The sequence below is a fragment of the Opisthocomus hoazin genome, chromosome Z, assembly GCF_030867145.1.
Source record: "Opisthocomus hoazin isolate bOpiHoa1 chromosome Z, bOpiHoa1.hap1, whole genome shotgun sequence".
Taxonomy (NCBI): Eukaryota; Metazoa; Chordata; class Aves; order Opisthocomiformes; family Opisthocomidae; genus Opisthocomus; species Opisthocomus hoazin.
The window spans coordinates 56,452,625-56,465,719 of NC_134454.1; the positions used below are offsets into that span (position 1 = coordinate 56,452,625).

Sequence of the window (13,095 nt, forward strand, 5' to 3'; positions counted from 1 at the left end):
AGCCAGTGCTTTGTCTAACTATTTTTGGCACAAATTGATTATAAAATGGCCATAACCTGAACCTCTACACATAAATCATAACATAAACCACTAATTATAATCATCCAGTCATAGGATGGTTTTTTTTCTTTGCAATCCAGCAATATTAAACATAACTTTCATGTTTGTTTTTTTCCACTATCTGCTTCTAAAAGCACGCTGCGTGTTAAATGCCAGCAGGCACCACTGTGGAATTCAGACCGTATTGTGTCTACAGTACTTCGCATTAAGTATTATTGCAGTGCCTCTACTGAATGAAGCCCTTCGCTAAGGGAAAAGTGGACTGAATCCAACCACAAGCATGTCTTGCTTTGTAAGTATGTCCAGCAAAATGTGCCACAGGTTCACTGGCTGCCAGAGTCTTAAAAAAGCAAAACAGTTTCACATGTGACATGAAAAAAAATCTTTTAACTTTGAAGAGCAAAACCTACTCGTGTAGCAACACTGAAAAATAACTACACTGCTTACTGATAGACCAGACTCAGAGGTGATTCCTCAACCCCCACAGCATGTGCCTTGTAAAGCTGCCTATATTCAAAGACCACTCTCTAATTAGAGGAAAGGTGAAACTCCAGACCCTCAGATTGTTTGTTTCTCTGCAAGACAATCAACAGATTGAATAATCACATACGTTGTTCAACACATTGCACAAACTTCTGCCAGCAAGAGAGAAAGCACTTGCCTTTCAGAACCCAGATGCTAACCAGCAGCAGACAGTATATGGGCCACCTAAAAGCCCTAAATACTGACCTAAAACAAATCTACCGTCAAAAACTGAAAGGCTTCTTATATCACTACTCTTTCGTTTTTGCCTGCATAGGCAATGTCTTTCTCCTATCTTCATCTACATCTGAGAGGCAGTGTAGACTTGCTTCTCAGTACCCTGGTCAGCTTCTTCATTAACTACCTATTTGTGGATAAATAGATAAAAAAGAGTGGTTTGACTCTGAGAGATGCTGATGTACATAAGCAGGATGAGATCACAGCATTTTTTTAGGAACAAGACCACTTATTTCAGATGCATAACAGTGCTCTGCTTGAGGTTCCCAAATTTGAAAACTCCAATTTACATGTCTGTGAAAGCACAAGCAGACACATGCAGAGTATTTCAGAACTGAGCCTGGCATTCTGTTCACGAGTGTCATCTGTCATATCATACACAGCTTCACTCAGTAAACCCTGCTAGAGAAAAGACATTTTTCACTGAGTCTTAATGGGTTTCAGCAGTGTTCAGTATACAATGGTCACTATTTACAAGTCAGCGGTTGCCAAGAGTTACCATAGCGCATTATCTGAGATTATGTGGACCAGTGACATACAATAACACCAGGCTCAATTATATCGCCTTGATCTGTGCACAGAGGATGCTTTATGACAGCATGGTGTCAAAGGGTGATACTGGGCTCACTGGGACAGAAAAGACAACAGACCCCATGCTGCATGGAGCCACGATACTTAAAAGACCCAACAACTGCCATTAAAAATGAAAAAGGAAAAAGTTCCTCCAGTACACACAAGGCAAAATTATCCATTAGGGAAACTGAAAAAATTACCTTCTCTTTCCCACTTTCACCCCTTCTAAGGAAGTAGTCAGGTGAAGAACGGTATCCCTCTACTTAGCAAAGAAACGCCGCATCCTAAATATGACTGAATAATAATTATGGCAACGTAAAATACTGCAGGAGTGTTGAATATTACTTCTGTTTCACTATGAAAGGAATTTTAGTATATTCACTATTATGATCACAAGAAAAATCAGTTTTCACAAATTGCAAACACAAACTCCTTTGTGTGTGTCAAGCATGAATGTAGCAAAGCAGAAATACTAATTCATTTAGTGATTTATTGCACTTCTACTTATAAAAATAGGTTTAAATCTCACTCGCTCACTGTTACTTAGGTGAGTTCACAAGGCACTTAAAAATAAGAAAATGAGTTTCACAACTTATAGCTGTAAAAATCAAAATATGTGTATTTCTGAGAAAGAACAGGTTAGAAATGTTAAAAGGATTGAAAAATTTAAAAGTAATACCCCAGACTCTGATGCTCTATATGACATTTCAGCAAAGAAAGCTATGCTTCTACAGAAAAGCTAAAAATTAGCGAGGAAAAAGAAACATTTTTACCAGAACTTACAATGCAAGATTAGAATAGGCTTTTACAACAATGGTATCAACAGTGTACTGCCTTATGATTGCCACAATTTCAAGCAAGTATTAATCTTTTATGCAATAAAATTGTTTTTCGTAAGTTTTCATGTTGATTCGATACTGATAAGGGTATCTGCAAGGAAATGTTTTTGCCAGAGTTATGGACAAAGAGCTCTTTGATGGCCTTCACAAGTTGCTAGGCAATAGCTGAATGGTCATGATAAACTTCAGCTAAGCTGCTCTGAAGAAATGCTCATGCATTTAATGCCCAGTGCTTTATGCCGGGGGCCTCACATCTAAATCAGCATTCCCCCAGCATTCCTAATTGCATGAATGAAGTAAATAATTCTTTAGCAATACCAGCCCATGCTAGCAGAGTATTTACATACTCCCTATACTATATTTCTAAGTTAAGGCTCAATGATCCATCCAAGTCACATCAACAGAGACCTAATTTATTTTAGCACTTCAGGCAGAAAAAAAATGTACCAATTATTTCTTACGCTCTTCCAGGCAAACTTATTATGGGCCTAAGTGCTATTTTTGAGCTTATTAAGTTTCCATTAGTCTGATAAAAAGTTATCCTAACTTCTGAAAGAATTTTTTTTTTCCACAAAGAACGTGCATTTGCTGCACAATTTATCTTCACAACACATGGACAGTATAGTCTCTCAGATTTAAAACCTTTTTGTATATTGGTGTACTTCCCATATGTCAGAGCTAAACTGGATACAGAACAGCCTAAACAAGAGAAGGATCAAGCCCTCAAAACCTGGGGAAGTCTTGGTGTCATTAAAGCTAATGATACATTTCCATTACGGTCCAAGATCTCACTCTTCATATTTGAGAGAAATGCAGACCAGATCACTTCCATTTAAGCAATATGAGACTTCTGATGGTGAAAATTGCTTCCCTACTTCTCTGTCAAAAGATGGATGAGCAGCCCAAAGCAAGGGGAGAAACAGCACAGGGATATGGTGAAAAACTTCATAGGCACTATTTAGAAGCACCCTCACCATCTTCAAGCAAAGAGAATTACCTTGCTCCCTAGCTGAATGTAGCCGGAAGACTAAATAAAAGTGCCTCAAATTAAGGAGCTAATGAAAGGATCAAAGATTTTTCACTAGAAGTTCAGACTGTTGCTTCTTCACTGCGGCAGCAGGAGAGTTTGTGCCCACAAGTTTTGCTAGGAAGCCAGCTACAAAAACTTGTCAACAAAAACACTGCTGTATCAAAGTTGGAGGCAAACTTCAGTACCTGCAAATTTTAGTGGGAGAACCACTTCTGAGATATCCTCGGTTTCTTTCTGAAGGTCATGCTGTTGCTACATACTGTCATCCACCCCAGTGGGGTGCTTTTCATCTACCACATTTTAGGCAGACACAAGAAAATACTACTTTTCCTTCTCTCACCTTCTTGATAGGTAGAAAATAAATGTACTTAAACTACCGATATAAAGTTCTTCTTTTAAAACAGTGGTATCTCTTCCACATAAAGACCCACCACAACACACAGGCAACAAAGATACAGACACAGTGAAGTCCAGACATTGGGTAAGCCAAACCTCTCACTGAAAAACTCCTCTCCCGAAGTTTGGAAGTAAATACACTGTTTATCACACAGTGCCCACACGTGATTGCATTTTGCAAACACACTGAATATTCATCACAGCTGGACTTCAGGAGCCCAGGAGAAACCAGCCACGGTGGAGCGAAACTCATGCTGTTGAAAGAGGTTCTCGGCTTGGGTGCACCAGGGTGCCAGCATGGCACATGCCGTTCCAGCAGCAGGTCATTTCTCAGCCTTAAGGTAAGGGAGACCCATAACAGTACTCTTGTATGTCTTTTTTTCTTCTACGGAGGAGGGGGAAAAATGTGTACACATTAAAAGCTAAGGAGCAAGGGAGAGTTCCAGTTCGCACTTCCTTGGGGACCTGATTCTTTGCATCAGTGGGGTGGGTGTCAGATGACAGTCCTCCCTCTCATAATCCAGCAACAAATGTGCCTCTCAGAAATAATGTCAGGATCACATGGAAAGACACAGCACTTCCTCAGAGAAACAACACATCTGGTGATGGGCGATGTGACGAGCGTCAGCAGGTGTCCGGCACAGCAGAAAGTCACCAGCATCCTATCTGCTCTGGCGTATGCACGAACACTATGCACAATGGTAAAACGTAGGCTAGTATTACTGCATCTGTCTCTTCTGTAAACCAGAGCTATTGTTTTGGTACAGATAGCAGACTACTGGTATTTCATAATCCGTGGCACCACATAAACTTGAAATTGATTTTAAATATAGCAAACATTGTATCAGTATGACATGACATTTCTTCACAAACAGAAAGGTCCAACAGAACTGCACCCAACAAAGCACGATGTTAATGTGTTATCAGTAAAACCCACATTACTGTAACACGGTAATAAACAAACTGGAGAAAAACCTTTGCCCTTTTTACAGTGCTTTAACGTGAAATCTCAGTTTGCAAGAATATGAATTCTTTAATCTTTTAGGCAATTTGGGAAAAACTATGTTCTGACAGCTGCTTGCAGAACAGACAAGATTAAGGGATGAAATTAACAGTTACCGTGGTGCTTGCTGGATTGTGGTCATTGAGAGAAGTGGCAGACGTGACTCTTTAATGGAAGTCAGCTTCAAGTTTCGGTATAAATTATTAGGAGAATTAATTCTCATTACCTATTGGGGGAGTACACTTTCTGCATCTTCCTTCTGTTTTCTATTTTAATGGTTCTTCCTCTCCTCCACTGTCTAGCTATTGCGCTCCCTCCGAACGAAGAGAAGTTATTCATAAGATACAGTGAAAATGTCAAGGGACGAGAGCATTTGGGGCAGACATCATCCTCTGCGTGGGCGGATGTTTCTCATTTGTGCCATCCTGTCATGTGGCTCCTGGAACGTGATGGAATGGTCAGACTGCCAGGAAAAAAACATCACCCTTAACTCTTGCTTTTCTAAGCAGAATTAGGCTGCTGTGTAGGGAGCACTTGGTGTAAACTACAGAGAGGGTAGGATTTCTAACAGGAGTCCTATGAAAGAAGTCACTTTTGTTTAAGACAAAAAATCTAAGTATCCTCTTAGGCAACATAACCTAAATTAAAAACAGACACCCTAAATTAAAACAGAATCAAATTAGAACCAGATTTAATTATTTCTTGATTTTTCTAACAGCCCATGACAATGCAATAGTCAATAACTGAACTTACACTTTCATTCATAACTAGGACCTAACAAGCAAAAGATAATACATTAGGCATGTTCAACAGTAAAGAAAAAACTATTTTAAAAACCCAAACCATACAGCATCTTATTGTTGACCCACTGCTCAGCTGCAGCTGTGTCTTGAGACCAAAGTAAAGGGTAGCACATTCGCTAGGCTGCCCTGTGGTACATGACAACGGCAGCTCAGAGCAGCCTCGCTACCTGAAGGAGCCGTGCACCACACCAGGGGGGCCAGCGACGTTCCCCCCCCGCCCCCCCTCCACAGCATTCTTCCTGACCCCCAGCGTTATCGTATAACCGTGTGACCCAGCAAGGGAAAAATCTTCCACCCTTCATTTATTTCTGCAAAGGGATACATAAACTATTCCCTCTGATCAAATTCCTTGCACAAAGTGTAGACAACTGCTCTGTTCTCAGGGCTGAGAAAAATATATTTAAAACACCTTTTCAGAAGCTTTATATAATTTTGGTGGCATCAAAACATTTGGGGAAGTTCACCTTTGATAAATCAATTTATTCTTGTTGGCAAAGAAGAAAAGACTCCCAAGCTGACACTTTTAAGCTTCTTCAAATGTATTTGCTTTTTAACACTACCTTCCCAATGGTTTTTAAACAACTAAATCTTTCATTTGGGTTAGACAAGTATTAGATTGATCCAAAATCAGTTTCTCCCCCTCTTTGGTTTTTTTGGCAGGTAATACTAACCTTCAAAAACCAGTAAGTCTGACTGTTACTTTAACAAATCTAACAGAAAAAATCTCAATTACTTTAACATAATTTGTTGCATTTTAGTACCTTCTGATATTTTCACAAATCCTCCATCTGCTTCTCCACCTATTATGCACACAAGTGCGTATACAACCTCCCTTCTTAATCCTACAATCTAATGCTATCTCTGCAATGTAACAGTACAGTGCAGCTATTTGAGAACCTGTTTCTAAAGCATTCTCTCCTTTTTTTAATGATTCTAAATATAAGTATCTACACAAAGACTTGGATTCCACATGGGTATTGCTCTGACACATGAAGTGTGGGAGGAGAATTTTTCCAGACACCGAGTATAAAGCAAACTATGCTGTTCATGTCATGTTGTGTGTCTAGACATCACCGACATGTTGGAACTAGCCTCTTACACACGCTGTTGTGATGACATCACCCAGGGACGGATATTCAATTTTATCTATAATCACACACAAAGTCTGTTCCTGGTGAAGTCTCTTTCCTTCCTAAATATGAAGACGAAGTAAGATTTCACTAAAGGCAAAAATATTGTCTCCTTTTCAATACCTGAGTTCAAGCACAGTCAAGGTTTGTGGTATGCTTGAAGCCTTTGTCACATCCCAGGTTAGCTATATCACACCGGCAAGGTAATTTTTATAACCTGTTATAAAAAGTTGCTAGATTTTCAGTATGGCCTTTCAAAACTACCTATTTTAATCTGGCTTCATCCATTAACATACTTTTGGTCTCTGGTGATTCGTCTGAGTTTTAGAAAACTCACAAGATGTATTTTGAGCAGTACCTCTGGAACTTGTGAACAGCTCTAACTGCCTGCATCATGGTTGCTCAAGATCAGCAACTGTTCATATTTTCAATGTGGGTATTCTTTGCTTAATACGTGTATTAATTTAAGAAATGGTATTTTGAACAGATCCAAATACAAGCTTGACACAGTGTGTCCGAACACACACACACACACACAATTACCTGAAGCTCCCTGAAACTAAGAACAGCCAAAGGCCATTGACATCACAACAAAATAAACACAAAGTAGTGTCTCACAAAATAGTCATAGATGGCATAAAGCTGATAATATTTTCTCCACTATTCATTCAAGTAACTTTTATTATTTTTGCACTCTTTTGGTAGTCATTTTCCAGAGCTATCTGAGTGACTGATACACACTGCAGCTTGTGGAAAGACAATAAAACCAACAAACTCCTGGCTCAGTTAGGTGAGTGCTGGCTCTGGAAGCCTCTCTCTTTCATGCTGAAAAGGGCGACAATCGGGAGACCCAATGGTGAGACAGGCTTTCTCACAGAACTTGGCAGAAGTTTAGTATACAGACAAAGTGCACAAACAAGAAACAGGGTTGGTCCTCCAAAGCAAAGCAGGAACCCTTCCTGCCCACATCTGTATCCCCCACAGACTTCCACTTCCTACCCACCAACAGTCATAAAAGTCATGTTCATCTGAACAGAAAGTAGAAAAAGCACCGTGTAAGCTGTAATCAGCTACAACTAATCAACCTGAACTGCAGAAACAGAGTATTATGTACTTCGAACAAATTGTCTGTGATCCATCTACAGAGCTAGAAATAAAAAGCATACAAAAATCAAAGTTTGGGAAAAAAAACTCAGTAAAGACTGTATCTGAGGAAGTCATAAGCTCCACACAAACTTCTGTGAGCACAATGATTTGCTAAACTTGTCAAATAAATGACTTGGTTCAGAGTGTCTGCTCTACCTCCATCTACTATGTCTGGAAACACCTGAGAAAGCAACTATATCATGAACCTGCAAGTCAGTTAAGAAAAATATTAACTTGTAAATGAGTGAGTGGATAACAAACAATGCCAGGTTATATCTGCAGTCACAAAAAACCCCTCCCTTCTTTCACAGCAGAAATATGCTTTGTTCATTTAATGTGTGTTTTTCATGCTAATTTCTCATTTTTAAACAGAAGGACTCCATACAGAGGGGTGAGATGAAATCTGACCCTTGCAACACTACAGTATCACAGTAAGACACAAAGTCCAGAACACTCCAAGAGGGGCAAACTTGCAGTGTCAATTAATGCTTATTGAAGATGGGAAAGTTTTCCCAACACTTAGAGCTTAGAAAGCTACGTAAGAACAAAAACTGCCTCCTAAAGATAAAGGGAACATTCAATGATAGCTTGCCCTTCTTCACAGTTTCATCATATTTTCAAAAAATTTTGCTTTCCACAAACAAGAGAATGCAACAACAGTGTCAAACACAAATTTTCATAATAATTAAATATGTATAGTTCTTAACACAACAACGAAAACACTGAAGAAACTTTGTGGAAAAAGTGCCACAAATTTCATACAAAACAAAAAATGTGCAGCAAAACTTCTTTTTTCCCAAAGTTTGACAAACTCCAATGGCAGTACAGCTTCTGCATGATTTATTCTCTTTTTGGCTGCCTGAGCAAAGCTTTCTGAGCTCCTGGATGTGATGCTTTACCTACCAGAGCTGTCAGCACGACCTTGAATATTTACAGTTATTCACTACTTTCATAAGTAATCATGCTGTGGAGGCACCCAAGTTTCAAGGTTTCCCCTTCTACTCCCATTTTTCTGCGGATCCCACACTCAACAAACTTTCCACACCTGTGGGTCACAGAGGGACACAAGAGCCACAGAACTGACCTTTTTCTCCTTCCAACCCCACATACTCCTCCTCTACCCACAAAACCAAAAGGCAAGACCAAGCCCCACCATAGCAGAAACTCTCACTGTCCTTCATGACAGCTTCTTTTGTACCTGACCATCCCGGCAGACAGCGACAGTAACCCGTGGTGGGATGACAACCGTCCGCGTGGCTGCAGTCACAGCGTTCAGCACAATCCATACCATATGTACCGTCCTGTGGCAACAAAAAAAAAAAAAACAATCCAGAGATGACAACAGCTGTGAGCTAGAGGATAACAAGTTCTGGTCAGCCTTGCCTCAAAAAGCAACCACAGATCTCTCCCGAATCTGTAATCCACTTTCTTAATATAAAATGGTTCTGGCTTTTGGAATATATTAGCGTCCCACATTTTCATTCTTTCATTTAAGAGGGGAAGATAAAGAATTAATTACAGTATCATTTAAGGTAATACTTCTGGAGTTACCCACAGCAAAGGTAAAAAAGGAAAATACATGTGAGGTTTAAAACCCAGTCATTTAAATTTGAGGCTAAAAACTGGTCTCAGTCACATTAAAGATCACAATAAAACCTATACGAAAATTCATCTGCTGTTCCTTGATGTTCATGCCTACATTTCTGTCGAGTTCCACAGGATTTAGATATTCAATTCCCAGCCTTTCAAGTCTAAAGCAGAACAAAATTTTGCATTACTTGAGTATAAGGAGCCTTTTGCCCATCCCAACATTACATTTTTATAGAAAGAAAAAGAAAAGATTAAGCATTTCCTTTGCATATAATCAGATTTGGAAAGAAAGGAAATCCTCAACTATGTTGCTGAAAAATGGTATTTTTAGTCCGCTATCTGTTTGGACTGAAGTCCAAACTTCAATCAAATCTTGAACAACAATATGGGCAGTACCAGTAATTTTCTGAAGTTATTGAAACACCTTGAAATAAATTGATTTAAATAAAATCTCTGCTCATATAGTAAAAAAAATTCAGACAACACTGGACACCTTTGAATTAATTTTCTGTTTATTCTCCTGCTCTGGAATTTTGAGGCACAGTATCCTTTTCAAACATGGAAATGCTTAGGGACATCATTTAACACAGAGAGAGAGAGAGAGAGAGAAAGACAATGAGCATGGGCATGCTAAATTATCTGATATACAAATGCTTTTAAGCATTATTTTGCTAAAATTTGGAACAGTGAAGCAAATGCCCTGAAACAACACCTATCTTTTTTAATAAGTCAGTTTTGGAAGAGCTAATGGAACTTGGGAATCTCATCACTCCTCAGAATCAGACACTAAGTGATAAACAAATCTGCTCTAGAAAAAAAGAAAAATTAGTCTTCTGATGGAGATGCATTGTTGAAAACACTTCATAAACATGTACAGATGGTACTCTAATCAGCTTTCCAGAATATTTTAGAATTTGTTTGCCACTTTACTCACTATATCAGTGTATACTATACCTCAACACCAAAAACAACCCCCCAAAAAATCACTTCTGAGTATTCTGAGAGCAGTTCAACAGAACAATTTTTCATCCAAAACAAAAGGTATGGTTTCCAGTTTTTTGTTGTACGTCAGCTACTCCTACCACGCTATTGCTCAGTAGAGCTAGTCCAAACTGACAGAAGCTTGAATGTGATATGGGAGGGGAATTTACAGGGTTTGTGTTCAGTTCAGGTGATTCCTTTACAATTATATTAAACCCACAACCTGCTACGCAAACAGCATTGCAAAAGTGAAGACGAGAAAATGGAGAGGAAAAGGAGAGCAGAGAGAAGTTTATTAAAAAAATTAAGTTTGTTCAAAATTTTCTGGAAGATTGAAGTCCATCACTGGAAAAGATGGACTCTGGAAAACCCCATTTTTCATAAAATATTTCAATTTTGTGTACAAAATGTAATTGAAACCAAACAGTCACATAACAAAACAGATCAGTTTTGAATTTTACTACGCTTTAGATTTTGAAATCATGTATTTTTATGGCTTCCTCAAACTACATATTACAAGGTGGAATAGAACTGATGAGGAGCATGCCTTTGTCAGCACAATGATTTCTAATTTTGGAGTTCTCAGAGTCCAGGAGATAGTAGAAGTCAGAGCCTCATTAGAACGCAAAGACCTGTTATGGGACTGGATAGTAAGAGTGCCTTCTCATGTCTCACAGAGAAGGAATGGAAGTTCTTCATACTGTACCATAGATATAAGCTAATTTAATTAAAATTATGTTCTTTGATGTGGATTGTATTTTCAGTACATTTTTTTCTTTCATAATTTTTATCTCAAGTATTTTAAAAGAAGCAGTTTGGATAGCATTTGATGCTGACAGAAAGGGAAAGATTCAGTTCTGTGTTCTTCAACACATTCTAAAGCAGCTGATGAGAAGTTTGATGTTCAACTTTGAACTGTGAAAGCAGAAATAGTATTCCTCTGTGCAACTTCCTTTTGTGTAGTCATTTTTCGTGAGCTTTGGTGCGCTGCGCATCAGAGTTCTTCCAGAACAACTGTTGGTGCTTGTCACTGGTCTTGCACCCTGTGGTATATGGGCTACGAGGTGCAGTGCTCCTTAGGGACTTGTCCCCATGAAGTTAGAAGAATGACAGGAACGTCTGCCTGCCCAGTATCATCTTACAGTGCAAAATTCAGTGAAACTATTAAACTACCTGGCAAGTAAGTTCGCATTTTTCTCCTCTCCAGCCCGGGGCACAGGTACAGGTTCCATCCAGAGCATTGCAAGCCCCTCCATTAAGACACTGGCAAGTTAAGTTACACCCAAGTCCCCAGGTACCACTGGGACAGTTTATTGAGCAATCTACACCATGCCAACCTGCCAAAAATAAGAAGGAAAGTGAGAAATTAATCAGGTTTTCCCCCATTCTTCTCTGAGGACATGTTTCCCTCTGGCTACCACGTGGCATCTCTTGGAGATGAACAGTACCAGGGTAACACTAACTACAGGCTAGTATCAGCAGTTTCAGCTGAGGACTTGTCCAGGTTTGAACAAAGGTGCTAAAGGGCACCTTGTAACATCTGTGCACAGCACACATTTGCAGATGGCTGCCAACATACAAAAGCAACTGATGGGAGATCTGAAATGAAAACAGACACCTTGAAATTTCACTGAGAAGGACTAAAGAATACTGAAAGTTTTAAGGCATAGCCTGAATAAAATTAGGAATATTTTCCCTACACTTAAGCTGCTGCTTTCTTAATTCTTCCACCAGTGTTCAATACAGGGAGCTCTGCAATATGGTTTTACCAGAAGTCTTAGACACAAAAAAAGAGAAAACGTGAAAGTAGTGCATAAACTGGACTTCTCCAAGGATACACTGCAGATTTTTTAGATCATTTCTATACATCTCTCCAAGTACAAAAAAAATTGTAACGGGAAATGGTTCTAAAATGCAGCATTCACCACTAGTTATGCCTGACAGCAATGATTCGCAGACTGTGCACTGGACAGACAGAAATGTAAATAGATTTCTTAAAATGTGACCACATATTGGATACAAGAGAAGCAGCATGAGTCAGTCACACGTTATCATCAGCAGTGACACAAGCCAAGTTTCTAATTTTGTACCTTGTTTACAGTAAGCAAAGGGAAAAATAATTCTGCATTGACCCTAATCAATAGACTATACAAAACACATGCACTGAAATGAACTTGCCTCGTGCCCTGGATTGATAACTTCGTATTTAGGGGTCATTTCAGGAAAAAAATGTTGTACTACACTAGCTAGAAAATAGAGACACTTTCTCTCAAGTGTCTTTCCAGGATTTACACATTTCCTTCATTTACATGACAAGTATCTGGTTTACCTTAATTTCACCATTTGCTGTCCCTTTTTCATCATGGGATGACTAAAACTGCACGATGCACAAGAAGATAGGATTATGCATGGCTCAAGGAATACTTTTTCTACTCATGACCTAGCCACTTAGCATTAGCTACTTGGCTACTTTAACAGAGTTAAATCAGTTCCGCTGTCTCTGGCAAGAGCAGAGGCTGGAAACTCTCCGCATCTGCTACACGACTGATTTAATGGTATCAGTCCCTGACAAATACAGTGGCTATTTGTCTAGGTAACTCTAACACTTCTCTCCCACTCTCCACCTTCACGTATTTTTAGAAAAACATTTTTAGATGGGGAGGGGGTCTACAACATGGGCTGGGCGTGGGATTTGCTTGGGAGCTCTCAACAGCCTGCTGCTCTCTTCGCAGCAATCCAGCACCACAGCTGAGGCACGCTGGACTTGAAACCCTTCCTCATTGCA

The 13,095-nt window shown here is 39.3% G+C and overlaps 1 protein-coding gene across 2 annotated transcripts in view; it reads right to left on the reverse strand.

Moving 5' to 3' along the window:
- Positions 1–13,095, reverse strand: part of MEGF10 (multiple EGF like domains 10) — a 98,664-nt gene that overhangs the window by 22,648 nt on the left and 62,921 nt on the right. For both annotated transcript variants that reach the window (XM_075411005.1, XM_075411006.1), the window contains exons 12-13: positions 11,484–11,647; positions 8,938–9,040 (exon numbers count right to left, since the gene is read on the reverse strand). In XM_075411005.1, the coding sequence (XP_075267120.1) occupies positions 8,938–9,040; positions 11,484–11,647 (267 nt within the window). The remainder of the gene's footprint in view (positions 1–8,937; positions 9,041–11,483; positions 11,648–13,095) is intronic.